Source organism: Rattus rattus, chromosome 14 (assembly GCF_011064425.1).
Source record: "Rattus rattus isolate New Zealand chromosome 14, Rrattus_CSIRO_v1, whole genome shotgun sequence".
In the NCBI taxonomy this organism is placed as follows: Eukaryota; Metazoa; Chordata; class Mammalia; order Rodentia; family Muridae; genus Rattus; species Rattus rattus.
Window position 1 is genome coordinate 37,902,922 of NC_046167.1, and position 25,110 is coordinate 37,928,031.

Sequence of the window (25,110 nt, forward strand, 5' to 3'; positions counted from 1 at the left end):
TTTCTTCTGTATGTGCTCCTGAGAAGCCACTGACAGTGACCCAGATTCTCTACTTTGCTGGTTCGAGACTTTAGCTTCAGGTCATTTGGAATCTAAATCTTTCCAAGAGAGTAGACTGTCTGAATTTAGATCTGATTCTCTAAATCTAATCTCTGGAATTAGGGATGGGTAACCTGGCTTCTCTGTAAGGACAAACCATCTTTTTCTGTTGTCAAAGTGTCCATTATCTTCTAACCATCTGCTTTAACATTTCCAGTTGGTTTTCTTTGCTGGATTTCTGTGAATCCCAGCGATGCTTTTCTGCTTAGCAGCTCCACGGGATCTTTTGTTATTGTATCTCTGCCTTCACTACTGGTCAGCGGTCTGTGCTCTCTGTGACTCATTCAATTGGGCAGTTTGACTGCATTCCGCTGAGGTCGCACTATCACCATGACTTTCTACAGAAATGGTTCTAACTTTTGGAAATGCAAAAAGTAGCTGTATTGCATTTCTTCTCTCTCTGGGATCCAGTGCAGGCAAGCAGCTCTCCCACCCCTGCCTGATGTCCTACACTGTGGATCTCAGAGCACAGAAAAGACATTCAGGGATGTATGATGGCGCCCATCTTACTGCTTCATGGCATTTCTACTCACATTCCATGGCCTAAGAGAAGCCAAGTCTGATGTTTTAACCGGAAGTCCTATTCCTATTAAAATGATTAGGAAAGATTGGCAATAATATAATCATCCAAATATATATTTTACATCTTTCATATACAATACTTTCTTTTCTGAGAAGAATACTGATCAACTTTTCTGAAGCCACAAATTATATCAAACCTGTGTATATTGTTTTTCCTATAGTACACACCTATAATCTACATGTTTATAGATGAGACATGGTAGAAGATTAACAACAATAACTTCATATTTCCTAAGGTCATGTGACTTCACCAAACTACTCTTCTTTTTTATGTTCAGAACTCTCACTTTCTCACTCTGGTATATCTAAACCACCACAATGAGTGCTCCCGCTCTCAGGGCCCATTTTAAGGTAACATTTTCTTAAACACAAGGATAGTGAACAAAGCATCTGAAGCATATACAACATGGATACATTTATCAAACCTAGGCTTTCTGTTCCTGTAAGGGAGAGATCAGGGCATGACTCGATGCAATCACAAATTAAAATTTAGGATTGCTGATGGAGTTTTCCATTAAGTGCTTTTGTATCAGGGTTGATTATGAGATATGGCCTCTGTAGAAAGTGAAAGGGTGATCAGGCAGGGGATGACCCACTGTCTTCAGATTTAGATTTGAGTGGGAAAAGTCCTTTTCCTGAGATATTGCCTTAGCAGTCCTGAAGGCTGTGGCATTTCTGGAGGCTCTTCACTCTCCACCTTACTTCATACATGGAATCCCCTATCTTTAGCGTCTCTGTGGAAAGCTTTGCTACTGTACTCTCTCGCTTTAGAATTTCACCCATCATTCCCTAGCTTTTTACAGTTTTTCTTCACTGTGGTCCTAAATGGCTCATTGAGTCAAGAGAACCCTAGAGTGTTTATTTTACACCATTTCAATACACTAAGAGGACAGCCACTTATTTAAAACTTGAGGATTTCCTTCTCCCATCCTGAATGGAACTACTCTGATTGAAATGTATGTGTTTAAGTAAATACAATAACCTTCAACCCTTATGTGATGTTAGCAGTATACAAAGTAGCAAAACTAGTCTGAGCTTAATTCAAGTATACACTTTCCCTCTGTGCTCCGTACATAGCTTTTACAGAAACAATGTGACTCTGTACTCCATTGCTGCTCTGTAGGATGCACCTTGAATCCAACATACTCTTCGGGTAAATTATTCTTGTCAGAGTTTCTTTGTATTGGTCACAAAGATTAAAAATAATCTTTGTGTTTTTATGATATTTCAGAGTTCTTACATGTCTCTGAGTGTTTTGAATGGCTGTTTAGGACCAAATGCCATTTGTGTATGATATAGTTTGCTTAGATACTTTAGGCTTTGTGTTGGAGAATGACTTATAATCATAGGCATAATCATTGGATTACTTTGTTAAGCAAATATGAGTGCCACATTGTTCCCATTAAACACAAGGTGGAACAGTTTGTTTTTGCACCTTTGTGGCATTATCACAAGACTAAGCTTTGTGCAGAGCATTGTGCTTTAGCATTTACCTTCCAGCAGGCTGCCAGACAGACCCACAGCAGCCGGCAGCATGGTAAACACAGGGGATAAAATCTGTGTCATTATTTCCTGGCATCTAAATTTAAAAAGCAGTGACTTGTAAATACACAGGAGTTTGCCTGCTGGACCCCATTTTCTATTCTTAGCAAAATCTTATTTTTCTTTCTTCTTCTGACTAGCACCTTTATAAGTACCAAGATAGATGGGCATATTATCTTGTTCAGATTGTGCTTGCATATTTATATTTTTTGCAATAATAAGGTTCTGGAAATGATAACCAAATCTTATTGCTTCTTAGATATTTGTATGCAAAACATAGACAGGATGTTTAGCATATCTGTATTTGTATGTTTTTCAGGCAGAGGGTACCAGACTTCAACGAGAACTGCGAGGATATTTAGCGGCAATCAAAGGTAATGTGAATGCGTGTTGTTTATAACCTGCTTCTAAGCGAAGCTGTTCTTAGAATTTGTAGGAGACAGGAGTGAGTGTTAATGAGGAAGCCACTTGGGTTTCTGGCAAGTAGGGTACTTGAACACAGGTGTTTTATTCCACCCACCTCCAATTTCCATTGAAATGATAATCAGAATACACAAGGACAAATATACATCTGCCCTTCTGTTGCAAACTAAGAATAAATACCACCCACATGCCAGAGATTTCTAGGAAGGCTCGTTAGACTGAGTGTGTTAGAGATTTACTAAAGCAAAGCTGCAGCCTGGGGAGTTAGGTCCCAAGAGTACAATTCTCACAGACCCACTTAAGATCTCTCAATATGGGGAGAAAGAAGTTGCAGCACAAGCTGGTTGCAGTTGGGCAGGGAACACAAGCCTGTGACTTGCAAGAACAAAACCAAAACAACAACAACAAAACGCCCCTCCCCCACACACATTATTTATAAAGTCCTGCCAATGTGCTAGATTGTTTCCTAGATGGAAATAGCTAGACCTTTGCATTGGTTTCTAATCTTTGTCACGCAAACTAAGAGGCTAGTGGAAGGGGGAAGAGAGAGGAATGGGTGGTGGGGTGTGCTCAGCAAAGCTGCTCTCCATTGATCACCAGGCCTTCTCTGAGTCAGAGCCAAGAGCATCAGCAGATGTGATATTCCGCGGATTAGACCTCAGATCTCAAGACCTGTGGCAGCAGGATGAAGTATCTATAAGGAGTGTTATGGAAATTCTCCAAACATTGAAGGCCCGATTTTACATTTCACTACTGCTTAATTCAAATAACCAGTTAAATATTTACATGCAAAATTTTTCAAAATCAGATTAAAACACAAAATATTTAGTCTCTATTTTTCGAATGAATTAGGTCTTTACAAGATACCCCAAAAGATGTAAACCAAGAACAAGAGATTTGATTGTATAAATATGTATTTAAAACTACCATACTTTGACAATTTATTCAATGCAATTGAACTAAGATATAAAGAACCTAGTAAGTAAACTAAGTAGAGAAAGGTTTGTTTGTTCTCCCTCTCCCTCTCTTCCTCTCTCTCTCCCTCTCCCTCTCTCCCTCTTCCTCTGAACAAAATATTTGAGGAAAAAAATTAGGTAGAGAAAAATAAAACAGGGGAAGCTGAGGCAGGAAGATGATAAGTTCAAAGCTACCCTGATCAACTTAGTGAAATTGTCTCAAAATGAAAATGTAAACAGGGTTAGGGTGACATAGTTTGGTGGTGGAACAGTCATTTGTGTAGTTGACTACCCATTCCTAGGTCCAGTCCCCAGCACTGCAAAATCAGAAAGTAACAAAGAACTTCTGAGGGCTGTGACATGAAAATGCCATCTTCAAGACTCACTAAAGAATGGTTAAAGAGACAATGACACAGGATTCTCCTTCTGTATAATTGTGTATAATTTGCTCTCTATTATCTCATTAATATAGAGAATTCTGCAGGAAAAGACTGGTATAATTCTTTTCTTTAGTATAATAGAGAAAGAAAGCTCCTTAAGTGAGGCAATAGTTCATTGAAGAACCTGGGTGGCTCATGAAAGCAGCACCCGCCTACTTCTGGTGGCCACATCTCTCTGATGGAGAAGCGATCATATGAGCTTGACCCTCCTTGGTTTCTGCTGATTTGATGGTATTAGCTAGTTATGTTGCACGGTGTTCTGTGTTGATGTTACTTTGGTGAAAAACTGGAATGATGAATGTTTAAGCAGATGCCTGGTGAGCTTCTCAGAGTGCTACTCAGAGCTGCCTACGACACTGTGTTCTTCAGACATTCAGTGGTGTAGGCAGGATATCCCAGATGGCTGCTCTTCTCAGTGTTAAGAAGAATAAGTCATGCTCATGGGAACACATTTTGGATTGGAAAACACAGTTAAACACAAGGCTCATGCATGCATTACATAGGTCATAATTAGCCTTGTGAAGACATTTCACTTGAGGCCAGTTTCTGTTTTATCAAGAATGCTGGCAAATTGATGGTAGTGCAGTGCTCACAACCTCACAGCACCATTTCAGCAGCAGTACAAAGAGACGAGATCAGCCCCAGAGGCTTGTGGAAGCTGAGGCAATTTTGGGAGAAGCATTGAGTCACTGTCTGAATTCACAAACGCTATCTCAAAACTAGTACCTTTGTCCTGGCTCTTACACTCTCTGCCCTCTCTCCTATGGCATTCACTGAACCTCAGGTCTAGAAGTTGTGCCACTTGGAGTTTGTTTTTCTGTGGCCACTTCTCTACATTTTGACCATCTTCGCATCTCTGTAGTAGCATCTGTCTACTGCATAAAATAAGCTTCTTTTGCTGAGTGATCAGATGCTGTGGGTATAAGAATAAGTCTTTAGAATATAGTTAGAAGCCATATTGATTTAAAAACTTGGCAGTTTTAGGTTTTCCATCTACTAGGGTCCATTGCTCCTCCAGCATCTGGTAGCTCGCTATGTGTATAGTCCCAAGCATGAATTCCCTCCCCTTTAGCAGCCTTAAGTCCAATTAGATCACAGTTGGTAGCCCCTAAGGTAAAAGTGTTATTATTGTTCCCCGGGGGATATCTCATCCCACTTGTCATTACTGGGCTTTATAGGCTTTATATTTGGGGAGGATTATTGATTGTTTTCTTCCTTGTCTGCTTGAATGGCCTTTATAATACTGTGAGAGCTAGTTAATCCTCAGGGAGGAGCCTCCAAGGTCAGTCCAGCTTGATTCCTTCAAGTCCAGTGTCTGGAGTGTGTGGTGTGTCTTCAGAAATAGAATTTTACCTTCAAGTTCTGGGAGGGAGCCAATGAAAATGGCAGTGGCCGACATTGTTTTGGGAGTTCTGAACACTCCTGACCAACAATAGGAAGGGAGGTTTCTTTACCTGGGCCTGGGGTTTTGTTACATGGTCTATTCCTCTTGTAGCACACTGCTACCCAATGTAGTGTGACTCCAGTGACAATATTTCTCCAGGCTTATTGGAGTGGTTGCTTCTTGTTCTATACAAGCTCTATTAGTTTTAACTAAAATGTTTATTTCAAGGCTATGCAAGCAAAGAATACTTATATTGGAATGCAATATCTACCATTAGTCTCAGAGGATGAAAGGAAGCTCATGAACTTGGCTTCAAATGGAAATCTATTTTACTAAATACCTTGGAGAAAGCCCAACATTTTTAATAGAGGCTCCTATCTCATAGAAACTGAATATTCCTCCTATATATGGTACTCTGTGGTGATATACAAGCTTATAAATGACTAATCTTATATCATGTATTAGATGTTAACTGCCAGCAGTAGCTTTCAGCATGAATTCTCTTCTAAGGGAAAAAAATTACTTTGTAAGGAAACTGGACTTTAGATATTTGTGTTGTATTCTGTAATCAGAATAAGTACTTTGTTTTAGTTTGGTTTTGTGCTTTTAGGTAATTTATAAAGAATAGAAACTTAATTGGCTCATCTGGAGTTTGGGAATTTCAAGATGAGAAGTCCCACATCTGGAAAGCTCTGCCACTCTACAGCATAACCATTCCCTGGACAAAGGAGAAAAAGCAAGGAGCTCATTCTCTAGAATGCTCTGCCCTCTTGGATATGAGCCTGCTTGCTCAATAGTAGCATTAATCCATTCTTGAAGGCATTCTGACAGTCTCTGCTTGAAGACTTCACTGTACTGATAATTAAGGTTCTAAAACATAAACTTTGAGAGGCACATTCAAGTGGAAATATTTCCCAGCTGTAAAATACCCCAAACTTTTTGTGTACTTTACAAGGAAGTCCACCCCTTTTTCATTTGAGTCTCAATCCACCTGGTACGTATGGGGTCAACTTCTTGGAACCCATTTCTATGTTAAAATGTTTTTTTCCAAATTCTCCGTGTATATGCCATACATTGGACAGTCACTAAGAGAAACATGGCTGTAATATTGTGTTTTTAGCATCATTGAGTAAATTTTGTTTGAGGCCAGTTTTGTTTTTCACCACAAAGGTCATTTGACTGACAGTGGCATCCCCCAACTTGTCTAGTGCCTATTTCTTAGCTACTAATAATTTTTTCAGTTGCAGGCAGAGATTAAAGAAAATACCAGGAGCCTTGTCATTGGGATTATAGTTCAGCTCCTTGCTGAATCCAAAACTGCTTACTGTCTGCCCATCAATCATGTGGTTGTTTTCAGTTTATAAATGATTTCAATCCTTGCTTTACTGCATTACCCTATATCAGCTTCTTAGCGATAAAGGCTTAGACATTAACGTGGCCATGTGGGGTCTTCCACCTATTGTTTGCCTATATTTCTAGTGTCATTTACAGGCACCTCCATGTAGACCCAGCATCTGCATCTTATTCTCTATGCTTTGATGGGTCTGGCCATGTCAGGAGGAGGAAAAGGGGGTAGTGTTAGCAAAGTCCTAGCCGTGCTTTATACCTCAGCTGCTCATAGAAGCTTCGCACCATGACTATTAATAACCATGTTTGCCACCTACCAATGTGCAAAGAAAATTAAGAGCCATAGGCTGATGAAGTCAAAACTGTCTAAAAGGCCTTATCCAAAACTGTATTTACAATTTTAAGAGATAAATACATTTTACTCCTTATCTTAGGAAGAAAGTTCCTCTTGAATTGTAACCACTTTCAACAATTTTACTATTTAAATCATTAAACCACTTTCAGCTGACACATATGAAAGTCCTATTTATACTGTTTCTACCTGCTTCAAAAGTGCTATATTTCTTACATTGATCCAAGCTTAATTTTGCTTTTAGAACTCTGCAATGTTGCCTACTATTTTCGTGTCCTAACTATTTGTTAGGTCCCCTTTAACAGGCAACCAGAGCACACTGTTGTTGCAGTTCTTAGATGATGACACTGTTGACGTTTTCTGAGACCCAGTGATTTGCTACCATTGTGTCAGTTACTAAAAAGGTGTATCATGAGAACGAATGTAAGGTTAGGAGTGTCTCCAGGAAAGACGTAGGTGTTCCATCACAGTTTTTTATGTGCCACTTAGCAAAGCGGGGCATAAGACAGCCATGCCTCCCTATTCCATATAACCGGAACTGGTTTTCTCCATTGCCAGGTATGCAGGAGGCCTCAATGAAGCTTACCGAGTCACTACATGAAGTCTACGAGCCAGATTGGTATGGACGGGAAGATGTAAAGATGGTTGGTGAGGTAAGAGCTGGATGGCAACTTCTAGGAGTCCCTGAGTGGCTTCCAGAAGACTTCTACTACTTAGCCCACATTCCACTTCTCCACCTCAGGGCATGAATCACAAATCAAGAAGAGATACTAAAAAAGCAGCCTGGAGTTCTACTGCCTAGGCCATCACCAACTCGTAGTGTGAGGGAAGGTGATTTTAAAACCACTTGAAGTTGGGGTTAAAGATTGCTTTTCCTCACAATGACAGTGACTCGTTCATGTCTCTTACATAGCATAGGTTGTACCAGCTATATGTGGCAGAGTCTTTTTATCAACTTGATTTTCATGCAGCAATTTCACCCCCTTTTCTCCTTCTCCCTTTTAATCAGCCCTCCTGGAATGCAGAAACACAAGCTCATAAGTTCACCCATCCCTCTGTAGCACAGCTAGTCCAGTCACTAAACTCTGCTGAACTTTATGACAGGCTTGGACTTGGAAATATCTCCACACATGAATTGAAGACCGTGGCCCTAGGCCACCCAGCTTCCAGTAAGAGAGCAAATGAGTATCACCACCTTGTGGAAAGTGGAGTAGAACAAATAGCAAGAACAGCCATGTAACCTCAGGCCGCTCTTTTATCCTCGAGGGAGTCATTCCCATATAAAAGACTGGAGTAATAACAATTATAAGGTCCTCTCACCAGTGCTCAGAACATGTCCTGGTCATTGATGGGTGAGTGCTTCTAGGCAAAAATTATCTCCCCTCCAAGATCTTTGTTGAAGCGAGAGCAATTGTTTGTCATGTCAGCTCCTCAGGTGAGTCAGTAAAGCTCCTCTAGGAACAGAAGATCTGAGTTAGATGATGCAGCCAAAGCCCAGGGGAAGTTAATTCAGGAGCTGCATATCTCTGCAGCCTCAAAAGGGCAACCATAGTGAGTCTCTGGCCGTTGCTTGGCAGTGCTGACACCCTGATATCCATGACATTATTAGAACTGAAAGGAAAATGGATTTATCTGTGGGAAGGGCTCTTGTTAGATATATTCTAGCTTCCAAAATCTTTCAGGATGTGGATTAGGTGAGGTTGTTCCCACATATTACTTTTTAATGCAGTTACCAAGTATTTTTGTCATCTGACATTTTTCCTGTATGAAGACATCGTATTTCAACAACATGTTGTTAAACGTTTATCTTACTTTGTACATTTCTGACTAATAATATATTCTCAAAATTCATCACAAGCAAGGAAAATTTAAAGAATAATGGAAAGTGTGCTCCTATCCTCAGAACATTGTATGATTCCATTTTGTCCATGGCAATGGTACTATTGACACTGACACTTTAGTGAAATGGCTGCTATGCTGCATTAGTCCCCGTGGATTCCAGGACCTCTGAACCCACAGTTCCAGCTTCAAACATCATCCTTTGGACAATAGAGCAACCGATCATTACATGTTCAGTTTCTACTCACAACAGATGATGAGCCTTTTTTATTTGATGGATTTAAATTATTTTGTTTGCTTAAGATTTTTAAATTGGCCATTATAATAACTAGAATTTAGTTTTTATAGGTCAAAAAAGGAAACAAAATGCAAATAAAGCTTCCTTGTTTTTGGAAATGCTATCAGGCAGCCTAAACTGGACTCAGACCTACTGTCCAGCTAAAGCAGGCCTTGGTCTTCATAGCTCTGTTTCCCAAGTAAAGAGATTATTGATGTGGGTCACTGTCCCTACCTCTAAGTTAGATTGCACCGGTTTGCTTTCCAAACAAGATCAAGATTTACCACTCACTTAAAGAAATGTTGGAGTGACAGCCCAAGTATGACATGACAAATACCAGAGATATGTTTTTTAATCCACTATATACCTCATAGTGATAGCCTCCCAGTATAATAGAATTTTCTCTTAATTCTTTAAATGATATTTAAGCTGTGTTTTGTCATTTGTTCTTTCTGGGATGGCTCTAATTTTATTAATTGTTGAAGATAAGTTAGCTGTTCACAGGAATTCTTAATCTTGTCACACCAACACCCATCTACTGTGACTTGGGAACCTGTTAGAGCCTCTGCACTCCTCATAACTCAGAATCAGTAATGTACTCAAACAAGCCAAGCTCTTAGCTTATATTGTCAATGAGAACACTGACCAGATTGCCTTGAAGTTTGATAGAATCCTAATTAGTCCATATCATCTCTTCTAATATGTCAGGAAGTATGGCTTTCTACATGTTATGATTTTAGATATTTTAGCAGTTTAATGAAATGTGTCTGGAATTATGGAGTCACTGTCTCTGTTTCTCTTTCAGAAGTGTGATGTGCTGTGGGAAGACTTCCATCAAAAGCTAGTGGATGGGTCCTTGCTGACACTGGACACGTACCTGGGCCAGTTTCCTGACATAAAGGTATTTCATTCTCCATGTGTGAAGGAAATAATTGAATGGTCTCATGCAGTTATTAAAATCAGAGCAAGAGAAGGGAATTAAAAGCTCTCAAGTTGAAATGAAAGACATTTATAACTTTTCATTTATTTAAGCATGGATTTTTCATCTGCCATCCTGAAATAACATCCAGCCACAGAAATCAAAGTGCTCCTCTTAGTGAACACTTCAATGCTTCTTTCTTTATTAAGTCTTTTCGAACCTGTAGATACAAAATCAGAAATCAAATACCTAAAGTCTTTTTATATGTAGTATGAGGCAATTTTCATTTGAATAAATGACGGTCAGAGGGAGTAGAGAAACTGAACTGTGAATGTAAGGAGAAATCTGATATTTCACTATTTGCGGTTAGTTTCACATGTGGTCACAATGCACCTGGACATTTTGCTGGCCTTTAAATTTTCAGATTAAAATCAAATTATGAGCCTTTTAGGATGTGAAAGAATTATGTTTAAAGCAATGGCTTTGGCGCTTACCTCCCCTGCGAGGGTAAAGAAGTGAATGGTTGAATATTGTAGCTCTAGAACTGTCATTGTAGCCAAAGCTGTGTTTGAACAAACATCTGTATGCAACAAATGTGCAGCAATAGCGTTTTTGCTTCTGTGATCAAAACGGAGTCAGGGTATGTTGGCTTTCTAGCAGGGTAAGGAGATTATGAACCAGCACCAGTGGGCACCTGTGACATCTTGCACAAATCCATTGTTCCCTGGCCTTCTGCGTAATCATGAACAAATACCAGGAAACTACCTATAGGAAATGCTCTGGCCTTGTTCCCACAGTGAAATGAAATGGCGTCACCACATTAGCACGCAAGGGAGGACTAGCTTTTCTACCCCCACAGACTATGAAAAAAGAGCATTTGGGATTTCTGGACTACTGGGTAGGAACTTAAGTGGATCTCTCCAAATATATTCCCCTTGTTGGCCATCAATGAAACAAATCGGAATGATGGATCGCCATGTTAATATAGGCACTAGAGATGTCTTCCCTGTGTTCTCATTTTCTTAGAGTCTCTGTGCAGGCATCTGACAGAACAGCCACCTGACTATCAGCAAACATTAGAGTCGAGGATTTACTACTAGAATTTACTAGGTCCTCATGATTCAGAGTAAGTGATTAGATGAGGGATGAGCGATGGTGATAGAAACAGACTGTGTGTTGATAAACAGAGGCTCAGTGGTGGTGATTTCAGGCAGTATGGGCTCTGACTGTGCACAGTAAGGTGCCGGCTATATTCTAATGTGCTTGCTCTATTTTGGGTCACCTTTGGTTCTGGAGAATTTCTTATCCCCAATTTCATTGGTTTCTGATGTGCTTATCTTGATGGTCTCTTTTTGGATTAATCCTAATAGTCATTCCAGTCTGATTTTGAGAAACCTGTACAGCTCACTTCCTATTCTTTTAAAATTAACTTTATTAAAAAAAATCCTTGCCAATGAACAAAACTACTACACCTCATATTTATCCAGACCCAAAGTCTGTAAAACTTAATAAACTTATTTACACTTAAAATTGGCATTTGAAATGGAAGCTGTGAAGCTTCACATTAGATTTCATGGTTTTATGACTGAATATATTTTGTGTTATCCAAATCCATCTGCTCTGTGACATCTCCAAATATCTAGAGAGAGCTAGACCCCCTGCACAAGGGCTTCCCCAGGTCTAAAAGTGGGACCACTTTGTCGAACTTTATCTTTCCAAAGAAGAAGGAGTCTGGACTTTTAAAAAGCCTTGTGTGTGCTAAGCTTAGAGAGACAGTGGTGGTGGCTAATTCTGTTGTAGAATCAAGTGTCATCCAGGATTTCACTCGCTTTTCAGTGTGTTTAAGAGTATTTAGTGTGCCAATACTCTTTTAAGACTGAGCCAGCCTACGGATATCACGCAAAAGTTCAAAGTCAGATAGAAGGACTAAGAGTCTCTACTCAAGTAAGATCTGGGAGTCAGGGCATAGCAGCCACATGCCGGGCTGTGACAGGCAGCGGAACTATGTCAAGTGGCTGCAGACTTGTAAAGTGCGTTCCAAACTCAGCTTGTCATTGCACTTGCTGCTTATGCAGATGCCTTTCATCTAATATCTGTTGTTTACAAGAGAATTGATTTGTAGTCTGAATCAGTGTATCCATGAGAGAAACAGAAACCAGGCTTCATTCCTCCGTGCTCTGATGTTACCTCTATTGCACGATAGTTTAATCTCCAAAAGTGCAGGATCTGAATGTCAGAAGAGAACAAAGAAAATAGTATTCTCCCACCTGAAAACTTAAATCAACCTGCAACTCATCTAACTCTGTTGTGTTTTCATAGTGTGACTTAACTATGGAAGGATGGGGTTGACTAGATAAGTAGACAACCTGAGGCACCTGAATTTCAGAAGAAAAAAAAATCCAGTGTATTACTGAGAGGCAGTTATTTTATTGCTTGTGTTTCCTAAAAGTGTATAATTACAAAGCAAAGATGCATAGACTGTCATTTCAATTCATTTGAAGTCAAACTGATGCGATACTCAGTAGAACTTTTCCCAAGGAGCCCCTTTCTTGAGGCATAGAGTTGCGGTCACACACAGGGTGATCCTCCAGTAGCAGCATGTGTAGATATTTAATAGCAGCAGGATCAAGGGCTTCCTCATGCTACTCTGAAGGCAAATGCACTTTAAGGCTTTCCATGTGTCATGTGAAGAGGCTGAATCAACCTCCTTTCCCCTTTCCTTTACTCTTAAGCTAAATTGACAAAATTGTCATCCAAGGCAGAAGATTAGAAAACAGCAAGATGACAAATAATTAAGGAAATATCTTGTGTATCTCAGGAAAGAGACAACTTGGAGAGGGAAGAATAGCTATATTGAAGTCTTACATGTATTCAATGAGTCCGATTTAGAAGTAGGAGTTGACTCCCTATGGTCATAAAATGATGATTAGTGACTATGTAATGAAGAGGAGTTTTGATGGGAAGGAACACTATGGGTAAGATGAACTTAGTGGACAATTTTCAAAGCATGGACCAAAATTGACTTCCTTGACTCCCAATAAGATCAACAGACACATGCATTTAAAACCTCAACAAATTTCCAAGCACTTACCACAGACTATCACAGAAGGCTGTGAAGTACCATTCATGAGGATGATGTTTGACATTTGAGCTGTGACCAGCAGGGCAGTCCATGTTGTGATTCCCATTGTGTCGTGCTGACATCTAAAATCAATATTATGATAAGAACACACATGTCATCAACCTGGGCAGGCTTACAGCTGTGAAGAATTATTATAAAATATAGTTTAGATTCTAAGTTGGCACTCATGCATGAATAACTAAGCATATATTTACTTCAGTGTACCCAGTTGAATTCCAAATTGGGGTTGCTAGAGAATATTAAATAGTGAATTATTTTCTAAACAACAGAAATGTAAGGTGGTGAGGAATTTCAATTAAGTTTATTACTATTACTTAAAAGTGACTTATTTAAGTTTAGCATTGGGTACCTAATTAGAATTGTGTTGTATGAAAAAGTTAATCTGAGTTAACTCTGTTTTTATGAATCTTTGAGTGAGTATTTGTTTATTTAATTATTTATTTATTTATTGCTCCAAACTTCCAAAATGTCATATAGAAAAGGAATATGATTGACTTGTTTTTATAGCACAAAACTATCTGTGTCAAGTGAATGACAGATTTTACAATATTTAGTTCCACCCTAGTAAACTACCTTCTGTGAGGGCCTTGCCAGTTCCAGAGGGCAAAGCTTCACAAGATTCACCCCACCTATTTTTCAAACAAAAACCAGATTACACTGTACTCTTCCTCCTCCTTCTGAAGCATGATAGTAACTGAATTTCAGCAATTTTCAAAGACCAATGCTATCTTCAAAAACTAATGATTTGCTATTCGGAAGATATTAAAGATGTCCCCGGGGCCGAGGCACATCCCTACAGAACCGTCCTGAGGTGGGGAGTGCTACACAAGCTTCTGTAGCTTAGAAATAATGGGCTTTATCACTTTGCGGACACAAGAGGTTGCTGGTCTTGCAGAAGAGATTCGTTTTCCCTTGCCTAGGCTAGCTCAGTGACCACCATAAAGCTACTCAGAGTGTCTTTAAGTATTTCCTGGCCATGTGGAAATGGTAGCAACAGAAAAATATCATTGAAATGAATATGAAGAGTTGAAGCTGCTCATTTAGAATAACCTTCTAAATCTATCTGTCATGAGTGTCAGTGGCTTGTGGAGAAGTTATGTTGAATTATGAGCAGAGTCTGTGCAGGCACTGGAAGAGCATTGTTAACAGCGTTCCAAGAGCAGGGCAAGGTTGACAGGAAGTTAGGTAGGAGAGCACTCAGAAGGTGCACGTTGGAAGGAGGCTGCCTCTGGCAGATGCTCACCACACCCACCCTCCCACTCCCCAGGGTCAGCTTTGTTCTTGTGTGCAGCTTCTCTCACCTCCTCTATTCCTGCTCCAGTTAGGCTCAGACATGGTGAACAGTTCTAGGCAAATTCCAGGTCCCTCTGAATAAAATGGGACGAATCCTTACCATATCCACACTGTAGAACGCCGAGCGGATTCATGGGGTCTCAAGCCCCTTAAAGATCTTTCAGACCTTTCTCTGATTCCTTCAACGGGGGTCCCGTTCTCAGTTCAGTGGTTTGCTGCTGGCATTCGCCTATTTGCTATATTCTGGCTGTGTCTCTCAGGAGATATCTACATCTGGTTCCTGTCAGCCTGCATTTCTTTGCTTCATCCATCTTATCTTTTTGGTGGCTGTATATGTATGGGCCACATGTGGGGCAGGTTCTGAAAGGGCGTTCCTTCAGTCTTTGTTCTAAACTTTGCCTCCCTATCCCCTTCCAAGTGTATTCTTGTTCCCCTTTTAAAGAAGGAGTGAAGCATCCACATTTTGGTCATCCGTCTTGAGTTTCATGTGTTCTGTGAATTTAGGGTAATTCAAGAATTTGGGCTAATAGCCACTTATCAATGAGTGCATACCATGTGTGTTTTTCTGTGATTGGGTTACTTCACTCACGATGATATTTTCCTGTTCCTTCCATTTGCCTATGAATTTCTTAAAGTCATTGTTTTTGATAGCAGAGTAATATTCCATTGTGTAGATGTACCACATATTCTGTATCCATTCCTCTGTTGAAGGGCATCTGGATTCTTTCCAGCTTCTGGCTATTATAAATAAGGCTGCTATGAACATAGTGGAGCATGTGTCTTTGTTATATGTTGGGGTATCTTTTGGATATATGGCCAAGAGTGGTATAGCTCAGGTAGTTCAATGTCCAATTTTCTGAGGAACCTCCAGACTGATTTCCAGAATGGTTATACCAGTCGGCTTTCTCTACATTCTCGTCAGCATCTGCTGTTGCCACAGTTTTTGATCTTAGCCATTCTGACTGGTGTGAGGTGGAATCTCAGGGTTGTTTTGATTTGCATCTCCCTTATGACTAAAGATGTTGAAAATTTCTTTAGGTGTTTCTCAGCCATTCGGCATTCCTCAGCTGTGAATTCTTTGTTTAGCTCTGAACCCCATTTTTTAATAGGGTTATTTGTCTCCCTGCCATCTAACTTCTTGAGTTCTTTGTATATTTTGGATATAAGCCCTCTTTCAGTTGTAGGATTGGTAAAGATCTTTTCCCAATCTGTTGGTTGCCGTTTTGTCCTATCAACAGTGTCCTTTGCCTTACAGAAGCTTTGCTGTTTTATGAGATCCCATTTGTCAATTCTTGATCTAAGAGTATAAGACATTGGTGTTTTGTTCAGGAAATTTTCTCCAGTGCCCATGTGTTCGAGATTCTTCCCCACTTTTTCTTCTATTAGTTTGAGTGTATCTGATTTGATGTGGAGGTCCTTGATCCACTTGGACTTAAGCTTTGTTCAGGGTGATAAGAATGGATTGATCTACATTCTTCTACATGCTGACCTCCAGTTGAGTCAGCACCATTTGCTGAAAATGCTATCTTTTTTCCATTGGATGGTTTTGGCTCCTTTGTCAAAAAATCAACTGACCATAGGTGTGTTGGTTCATTTCTGGGTCTTCAGTTCTATTCCACTGGTCTATCTGCCTGTCTCTGTACTAATACCTCACAGTTTTTATCACTATTGCTCTGTAATACTGCTTGAGTACAGGGATAGTGATTCCCCCAGAAGTCCTTTTATTGTTGAGGATAGTTTTAGCTATCCTGGGTTTTTTTGTAATTCCAGATGAATTTGCAAATTGTTCTGTCTAACTCTCTGAAGAATTGGGTTGGAATTTTGATGGGGATTGCATTGAATCTGTAGATCGCTTTTGGTAAAATGGCCATTTTTATTATATTAATCCTGCCAATCCATGAGCATGGGAGATCTTTCCATCTTTTGACATCTTCTTCAATTTTTTTCTTCAGAGGCTTGAAGTTCTTATCATACAGATCTTTCACTTGCTTGGTTAAAGTCACACCGAGGTATTTTATATTATTTGGGTCTATTATGAAGGGTGTCGTTTCCCTAATTTCTTTCTCGGCTTGTTTCCCTTTTGTGTAGAGGAAGGCGACTGATTTATTTGAGTTAATTTTATACCCAGCCACTTTGTTGAAGGTGTTTATCAGGTTTATTAGTTCTCTGGTGGAACTTTTGGGATCACTTAACTATACTATGGTATCATCTGCAAATAGTGATATTTTGACTTCTTCCTTTCCGATCTGTATCCCTTTGATCTCCTTTTGCTGTCTGATTGCTCTGGCTAGGACTTCAAGAACTATATTGAATAAGTAGGGAGAGAGTGGGCAGCCTTGTCTAGTCCCTGATTTTTGTGGGATTGCTTCAAGTTTCTCTCCAGTTACTTTAATGTTAGCTACTGGTTTTCTGTATATGGCTTTTACTATGATTAGGTATGGGCCTTGAATTCCTGTTCTTTCCAGGAATTTTATTATGAAGGGGTTTTGAATTTTGTCAAATGCTTTCTCAGCATCTAAAGAAATGATCATGTGGTTTTTATCTTTCAGTTTCTTTATATAATGGATTACGTTGATGGTTTTCTGTATATTAAACCATCCCTGCATATCTGGAATGAAGTCAATGTGATCATGATGGAAGATTGTTTTGATGTGCTCTTGGATTTGGTTTGCAAGAATTTTACTTATTATCTTTGTGTTGATATTCATAAGGGAAATTGGTCTGAAGTTCTCTTTCTTTGTTGGGTCTTTGTGTGGTTTAGGTATAAGAGTAATTGTGGCTTCATAGAAGGAATTCGGTAGTGCTCCATCTGTTTCAATTTCATGGAATAGTTTGGATAGTATTGGTATGGGGTCTTCTATGAAGGTCTGATAGAATTCTGCACTGAACCCTTCTGGACCTGGGATCTTTTTGGTTGGGAGACTTTTAATGACTGCTTCTATTTCTTTAGGAGTTATGGGGTTGTTTAAATGGTTTATCTGTTACTGATTTAACTTCGGTACCCAGTATCTCTCTAGGAAATTGTCCATTTCCTGCAGATTTTCAAGTTTTGTTGAATATAAGCTTTTATAGTAAGATCTGATGATTTTTTTGAATTTCCTCTGATTCTGTTGTTATGTCTCTCTTTTCATTTCTGATTTTGTTAATTTGGACACACTCTCTGTGTCCTCTGGGTAGTATGGCTAAGGGTTTATCTATTTTGTTGATTTTCTCAAAGACCCAGCTTTTGGTTCTGTTGATTCTTTCTATGGTCCTTTTTGTTTCTACTTGGCTGACTTCAGCTCTGAGTTTGATTATTTCCTGCCTTCTACTTCTCCTGGGTGTGTTTGCTTCTTTTTGTTCTAGAGCTTTTAGGTGTGCTGTCAAGCTGCTGATATATGCTCTCTCCTGTTTCTTTCTGCAGGCACTCAGAGCTATGAGTTTTCCTCTTAGTACAGCTTTCATTGTGTCCCATAAGTTTGGGTATGTTGTACCTTCATTTTCATTAAATTCTAAGAAGTCTTTAATTTCTTTCTTTAATTCTTCCTTGACCAGGTTATCATTGAGTAGAGCATGTTCAACTTCCACGTATATGTGGGCATTCTTCCCTTATTGTTATTGAAGACCAGCTTTAGCCTGTGGTGGTCTGATAGGACGCATGGGATTATTCCTATCTTTCTGTATCTGTTGAAGCCTGTTTTATGCCTGATTGTATGATCAATTTTGGAGAAAGTACCATGAGGTGGTAAGAAGAGGGTATATCCTTTTGTTTTAGGATAGAATGTTCTATAAATATCTGTTAAGTCCATTTGATTCATGACTTCTCTTAGTCTGTCTATGTCTCTATTTAATTTCTGTTTCCATGATCTGTCCATTGATGAGAGTGGGGTGTTGATATCTCCTACTATTATTGTGTGAGGTGCAATGTGTGCTTTGAGCTTTAGTAAGTTTCTTTTATGTATGTAGGTGCCCTTTTATTTGGAGCATAGATATTTAGGATTGAGAGTTCATCTTGGTGGATTTTTCCTTTGATGAATATGAAGTGTCCTTCCTTATCTTTTTGATGACTTTGGTTGAAAATTGATTTTATTCGATATTAGAATGGCTGCTCCAGCTTGCTTCTTCAGACCGTTTGCTTGGAAAGTTGTTTTCCAGCCTTTTACTCTGAGGTAGTGTCTGTCTTTGTCTCTGAGGCGTGTTTCCTGTAGGCAGCAAAATGCTGGGTCCTCATTGCGTATCCAGTTTTTTAATATGTGTATTTTTTTGGGAAGTTAAGTCCTCTCATGTTGAGAGATATTAAGGAATATTTGGATGTGAGATTATGTTTGTGTGCTTCTCTTCTCGTTGTTTTGTTGCCAAGACGATTAGTTTCTTGCTTTTTCTAGGGTATAGCTTGCCTCCTTGTGTTGGGCTTTACCATTTATTATTCTTTGTAGGGCTGGATTTGTAGAAAGATATTTTGTAAATTTGGTTTTGTCATGGAATATCTTGGTTTCTCCATCTATATTGAGAGCTTTGCTGGATACAGTAAAGCTGGCATTTGTGTTCTCTTAGGGTCTGTATGACATCAGTCCAGGATCTTCTGGCTTTCATAGTCTCTGGTGAGAAGTCTGGTGTAATTCTGATAGGTCTGCCTTTATATGTTACTTGACCTTTTTCCCTTACTGCTTTTAATATTCTTTCTTTCTCTCTCTCTCTCTCTCTCTCTCTCTCTCTCTCTCTCTTTCTCTTTCTTTCTTTTTTCTTTTTTTTGTGCATTTGGTATGTTGACTGTTATGTGACAGGAGGAGTTTCTTTTCTGGTCTAATCTTTTTGGAGTTCTGTAGGTTTCTTGTGTGTTTATGGGCATCTCTTTCTTTAGGTTAGGGAAGTTTCCTTTATGATTTTGCTGAAAATATTTACTGCCCCTTTGAGTTTGGAGTCTTCACTCTCTTCTATACCCATTATCCTTAGGTTTGATCTTCTCATTGAGTCCTGGATTTCCTGTATGTTTTGGACCAGTAGCTTTTTCCATTTTCCATTATCTTTGACAGTTGTGTCAATGATTTCTATGGGATCTTCTGCTCCTGAGATTCTCTCTTCTATCTCTTGTATTCTGTTGGTGATGCTTGTATCTACGGTTCCTTGTCTCTTCCTTTGGTTTTCTATATCCAGAGTTCCTCCCTTTGTGCTTTCCTTATTGTTTCTATTTCCATTTTTTCAATTCCTTCACCTGTTTGATTGTGTTTTCCTGGAATTCTTTCAGTGATATTTGTGTTTCCTCTCTAAGGGCTTCTACTTGTTTATTTATGTTTTCCTGCGTTTCTCTAAGGGAGTTCTTCATGTCTTTCTTGAAGTCCTCCAGCATCATGATCAAATATGATTTTAAATCTAGATCTTGCTTTTCTGGTGTGTTTGGATATTCAGTGTTTGCTTTGGTGGGAGAATTGGGCTCCGATGATACCATGTAGTCTTGGTTTCTGTTGCTTGGTTTCCTGTGCTTGCCTCTCGCCATCAAGTTGTCTCTGGTGTTACCTTGTTCTGCTATTTCTGATAGTGGCTAGACCATCCTCTAGGCCTGTGTGTCAGGCCTAGTGCTGTAGACCTGTTTTCCTGTTTTCTTTCAGCCAGTTATGGGAACAGGGTGTTCTGCTTTCAGGCGTGTAGTCGTTCCTGTCTACTGGCTTTCAGCTGTTCCTGTGGGTGTCTGTCCTGAGTCTACCAGGCAGGTCACTTTGAGCAGAAAAGTTGGTCTTACCTCTGGTCTTGGTTCTGAAGTTGCTCCTTGGATCTAGGTTTCAGCTCTCCTTGAGGGCAGTAACCAGAAGGGCCTGACCCTCCTTCTCCGGGGTCCCTGTGCATAGGGGGCCCAGATGGTGTTAGGCATTTTCCTTTAGAGTCAGAAATCTGGGCAGAGAGTCATCTCCTCCAGTTTCCCAGGTGTGTCTGCCCCTCTGAAGGTCTAGCTCTCCCTACCACGGGATTTGAGTGCAGGGAACTGTTTGACTAGGTCCCTTTAGATCCGGGCGCAATCTGGACTACAGGGCTTCTGCAGCTTTAGTGCCTCTATCTTCTGGTTCCCAGAGGTCCTATACAGTTTCCTCTTGGGCCAGGGAATTGGGCAAGGGTGGGCAGTACTGGCGGTCTCTCCTGCCCTGCAGTCTCAGGAGTGCCCACACGTCTGGGTGATCAGCTCTGTCTCCCATGGAGTTTGGGAGCAGGGAGCTGTGGGATGGTATCAGCAAGGTTTGGTCACCAGCTAGAAACTGGAAATGTCTGATCCCAGAGGAATTTTGCCTTTCTGTGTCCTAAGTCCATCAGGCAGGTCACTTGGAGCAGAAAAGTTGGTCTTACCTCTGGTCTCGGTCCTGAAGTCACTCCTCCTCGGGACTGGGTTTCAGCTCTCCGTCTTAAATTACTACTTATGTCAGCATATAAAATAGTGGGTTATGTTCTCATTTTCATACAGGTATTACTGTATTGGTCATGTTCCCTCCATTTGCCCCTCCTTTGTTTTTTGTTATTAATTATCTTAACAACCGCCTATGACAGGTCTAGGTTTTTGCAAGTCAGTATTTTTTTCCTTCTGGGTTTATGAGTTTCTCGAATCTGTACTTTGGTAACTGAGCACTTAGGTTCACAAACTTGATGCTCGCAGTCCCTGTGTTTTCAAAGAAACAAAGAAGTAGGAGTTGATTAAAAGAAAAAACAGTGGATTTATGAACAGTTTGTGCATTACTATAAAGAGGAAACAGCCTTCAGTCTTTCCTGAACTGGTGGTTAAACCTTCTAGAATGTAAGACACAAAAGCCAGGAAGCATGTATAAGTTGGTTTAGCTGTGGAATGAGGTGCTGAACTGTGTGAAATCTCTTTCCATGAGGCCAGTTCCTCCTTTGACTAGTGCTAGAGCTCTAGTTGTCCTTCCCCAGGTGTTAAATTTAGGTTAAATTTTAATTTTTTTAGGTCCATTGTTTAAATAGTTTGACCTCTGAAGCGGAGGGGCACAAATCTTAGGGTGTCACTTTACTCACTTTACTTGCCAGAGCTTTAGCCTAGAATCAGTCCGTCAGTATGTCAGTCTCTCTCTCTCTCTCTCTCTCTCTCTCTCTCTCTCTTCTCTCTCTCTCTCTCTCTCTCTCTCTCTCTCTCTCTCTCTCTCTCTCCATCCAATCTAGAGAAACACATAGATAGGATACAAATAGGAGCTGAAGTTCGAGGACAATAAGTTCATTTACATTACCAACTTTTTCAAGGGCTGGAGAAATGGCCCCTGGAGCTTGTTGAGGGCTCCATCCTGAAAACGCCCTTTGATGGTTAGATTGAGCCCATATGTGCAGCTACCTGAAAAATGACTTGCTCCATATAAAGGAAAACGGCCTGTGTTGGCTACTACACCTTTCTGGGAGCTTACTGTGGGCTACTGTGCACATAATTACTAGCTATATGATCCCTATGCAAGTAGGAGTCATGCAAATGAAGATAGTCCTGGTTGATCAAAGTGCAGTTCTGATCAAACGCTTGATCCATACCTAGTGGTTTGGGATTTCTGACCAAGGCTGTGAAAATTCCTTAATGAGGTGGCCATGGGAATGAGCCATCCCATCAGCAGTATCCCTGTGTTCTGAACACCAGCATTTTCAAAGTGACACATTAGCTCTAGAGATTCTAATACATAAAGGACCGTGATATACTGGGTCTACCAGATTTCTCGGACAGTAAATCTGTCTTAGGGAACTGCTATTATAATCATATTATATTATAATCATATTATAATCATAAACTGCTATTTAGTCATAAAACAAAACCTAATATAGCTTTCTATCTGCAGACTGCAGCACATTAAGAATCAGAGTAGATGCTAATGGAGAGTCCAGTTTGCCTGCTCCCCCAAAGCAACTGCAGGGCTTTCTCAGTAATTGGTGGAAACATGCTATTAGTGGCTTGTAATCGGCCTCTTTATTGTCAGAAGGGGTGCTGTTTGGTCTGTTGTAGCACAATGGTCTAGAAGCTTTATTCTGATTTCTAACAGTCTTCTCCCTACTCTTATCCATGCTCACCCCCATCTTGTTTTAAAATCCTCACCTTCCATGGCAATAAAATGGCTCAGAAGGTAAGGGTGCTTGCCACCAAGCCTGATAACCCATGTGAGTTCATTTCAGAAATCCTCATGCTAGGCTAGAAGGAGAGAACACACTCCTGTAGATTATTCTTTAACTGTGCTCACACAGGCACATAAATACATTGTAAATACAATGGTTCTTTTACAGTCCTCAGCTACTTTCATCACAGAAAGCATTTGACCTTTGACTTTTGGCAGTCAGAGACTGACACCACCTCTCCAGTTCATGTGTTTTCCATGTTGGCAGAATCGCATCGCTAAGCGCAGCAGGAAGCTCGTGGATTATGACAGTGCCCGCCATCACCTGGAGGCTCTGCAGAGTTCCAAAAGGAAGGATGAGAGTCGGATCTCTAAGGTAGGGCTGGATCCATCCAGGGATGGACTCACACTCTGAATCTTAAGGCATATAACATTTAAAAATTCCATGTTCCCCTTTTAAAGAAAGACTCCAATTAGGACAGAATTCAAACTAAATCATACCTTTCTAAGTCACTTTAATTAAAAATACATTTTTTCTTTGTTATTAGAATTGCGATCACATGAATGAACTTTACTGACACATTGTGACCAGAATAACTTCAAGCCTCTTGCAGTGTTGCAAGATCAAAGAAACCAAGGAGTGTTTTTGCACTTCTTTCTATATTGTTGGAAAATACTGATAAAATATAGATTTAGGTGAGATGCCAACACTGTAATGCCCAGAGAAAAATGTAGTTACTGTTTAAACTCTGTGATAAAACACCGTGCCTAGAAGTGGAAAAGGAAGCTCTTGGTCCTGCCAAGGTTAGACTCCCAGTGCAGGGGAATGTTGGGGGGGACAGTAAGGGAAGTAGATGGGGGGAACAACCATGTGGGGGAGGGGTGGGGATGTGGGCTTATGGACAGGAAACCTGGAAATGGAATACCATTTGAAATGTAAATAAAGAAATATATCTAATAAAAAATTTCAACAAAAAAGAAAAAAAAAAAAAAAACCACCGTGCCTAGGCTTGTTTGAGGCTTAGCGTTTTGAGGGTTAGGAGTCCATCACCATCACAAGGGGGAATTATGGCAGCAGGCAGGGATGGCAATCAGGAATCTGGGAGCTCATTCCTTAGTTCGAAAGCAGGAAAGACAGAGATCAAACAGAAAATTGAGCAAGGCTTTAAGCTCTCAAAGCTCCCAGTGACACACTTTCTCCATCAAGGCTACACCCTCCAAGCCTACACAGAAATCATCACTAATCAGGGACCAAGTAATCAAATGCCTGAGAGAGACTATGGGGTTATCTCTCAAGCCACCACAGTTGTGTATGTCAGCAGTCTGCAGATGGCAGCTAAATGAGGCCAGCTAGCCACAATTCCCTTAGATCCCAGGCTTAGTTTGTCTTTCCTATCACATATCACTGCTAAATCACCTTCCAACATGGCATCTCTAGATCAGGTTCCCTATTGCCTATGTCTCTTAATGGATCCGATTGGGAAAAATTTCTCAATCCCCGAGCATGACATATGAGAACTTCATAGCTTGATTATAACTTACTTTTCAAGCCTTACAAATTTCAAGTTCTGGGGTTGGGGATTTAGCTCAGTGGTAGAGCGCTTGCCTAGCAAGCGCAAGGCCCTGGGTTCGGTCCCCAGCTCCGAAAAAAAGAACCAAAAAAATAAAAAAAAAATAAAAAAAACAAATTTCAAGTTCTTTCTGTTGCCCATTTAATTACAAAATGGTGTGGATTTCAACAAATATCTCTCCTCAAAAAGCTTCTCAGGATACAATAAGGTTCGTTCTCTTCAATATGGAGTAATGCCTTTATATACAGAAATGGATCTCTCATGTGTAATGTGTTGTGTGTCATTTCTAGGCAGAAGAGGAGTTTCAGAAAGCACAGAAAGTGTTTGAAGAGTTCAATGTTGACTTACAAGAAGAATTACCATCACTATGGTCAAGGTAAGCGTGCTTCTGCTCCAGGCTGCGCCTTTCAGCAGTTCAAGAGGAGTGGCTTTCTTTTAAGTCACTTTCCTTGTCTCTGCTTTCTTCTGGGTCTGTCACACTTCTGTTGTATTCAGAAGTTCTGTACTTGTGGTTTCTAATATGGAAGCCACTTGCTACATAGGCCTGCTGAGCAGCCACTTGAGGCGTGGCTGTGGAGACTGAGGAAAAATATTTGTATTTATTTCATTGTATCTCATTTTAATTAAGAAGCCATGAGTGTCTGGCAGCTGTTTAAACCTTGTTAAGTTTCTCAAGTGGAGAATTATAACCAGAGGCACTAGGAGAATTTCTCCTGTTATAAAACTTACAACAAGACCCCTTCAGCTCTTGGTTGGATTTCCAGTATCCTAAGACCACATCTTTACCTTCTAACATTGTTCTTCGGATGTTTCACCTGAGTTATAGCACTATTTCAGACATCAAATGCTGCTCTTACTTACAGGTATTCCATGAGTCTATGATCTTG

The 25,110-nt window shown here is 40.1% G+C and overlaps 1 protein-coding gene across 1 annotated transcript in view; it reads left to right on the forward strand.

Moving 5' to 3' along the window:
- Amph (amphiphysin) overlaps positions 1-25,110 on the forward strand; it is a 195,810-nt gene that overhangs the window by 120,191 nt on the left and 50,509 nt on the right. The window contains exons 3-7 of the mRNA XM_032884708.1: positions 2,543-2,597; positions 7,684-7,778; positions 10,047-10,142; positions 22,921-23,028; positions 24,514-24,599. Coding sequence (XP_032740599.1) covers positions 2,543-2,597; positions 7,684-7,778; positions 10,047-10,142; positions 22,921-23,028; positions 24,514-24,599 — 440 coding nt within the window. The remainder of the gene's footprint in view (positions 1-2,542; positions 2,598-7,683; positions 7,779-10,046; positions 10,143-22,920; positions 23,029-24,513; positions 24,600-25,110) is intronic.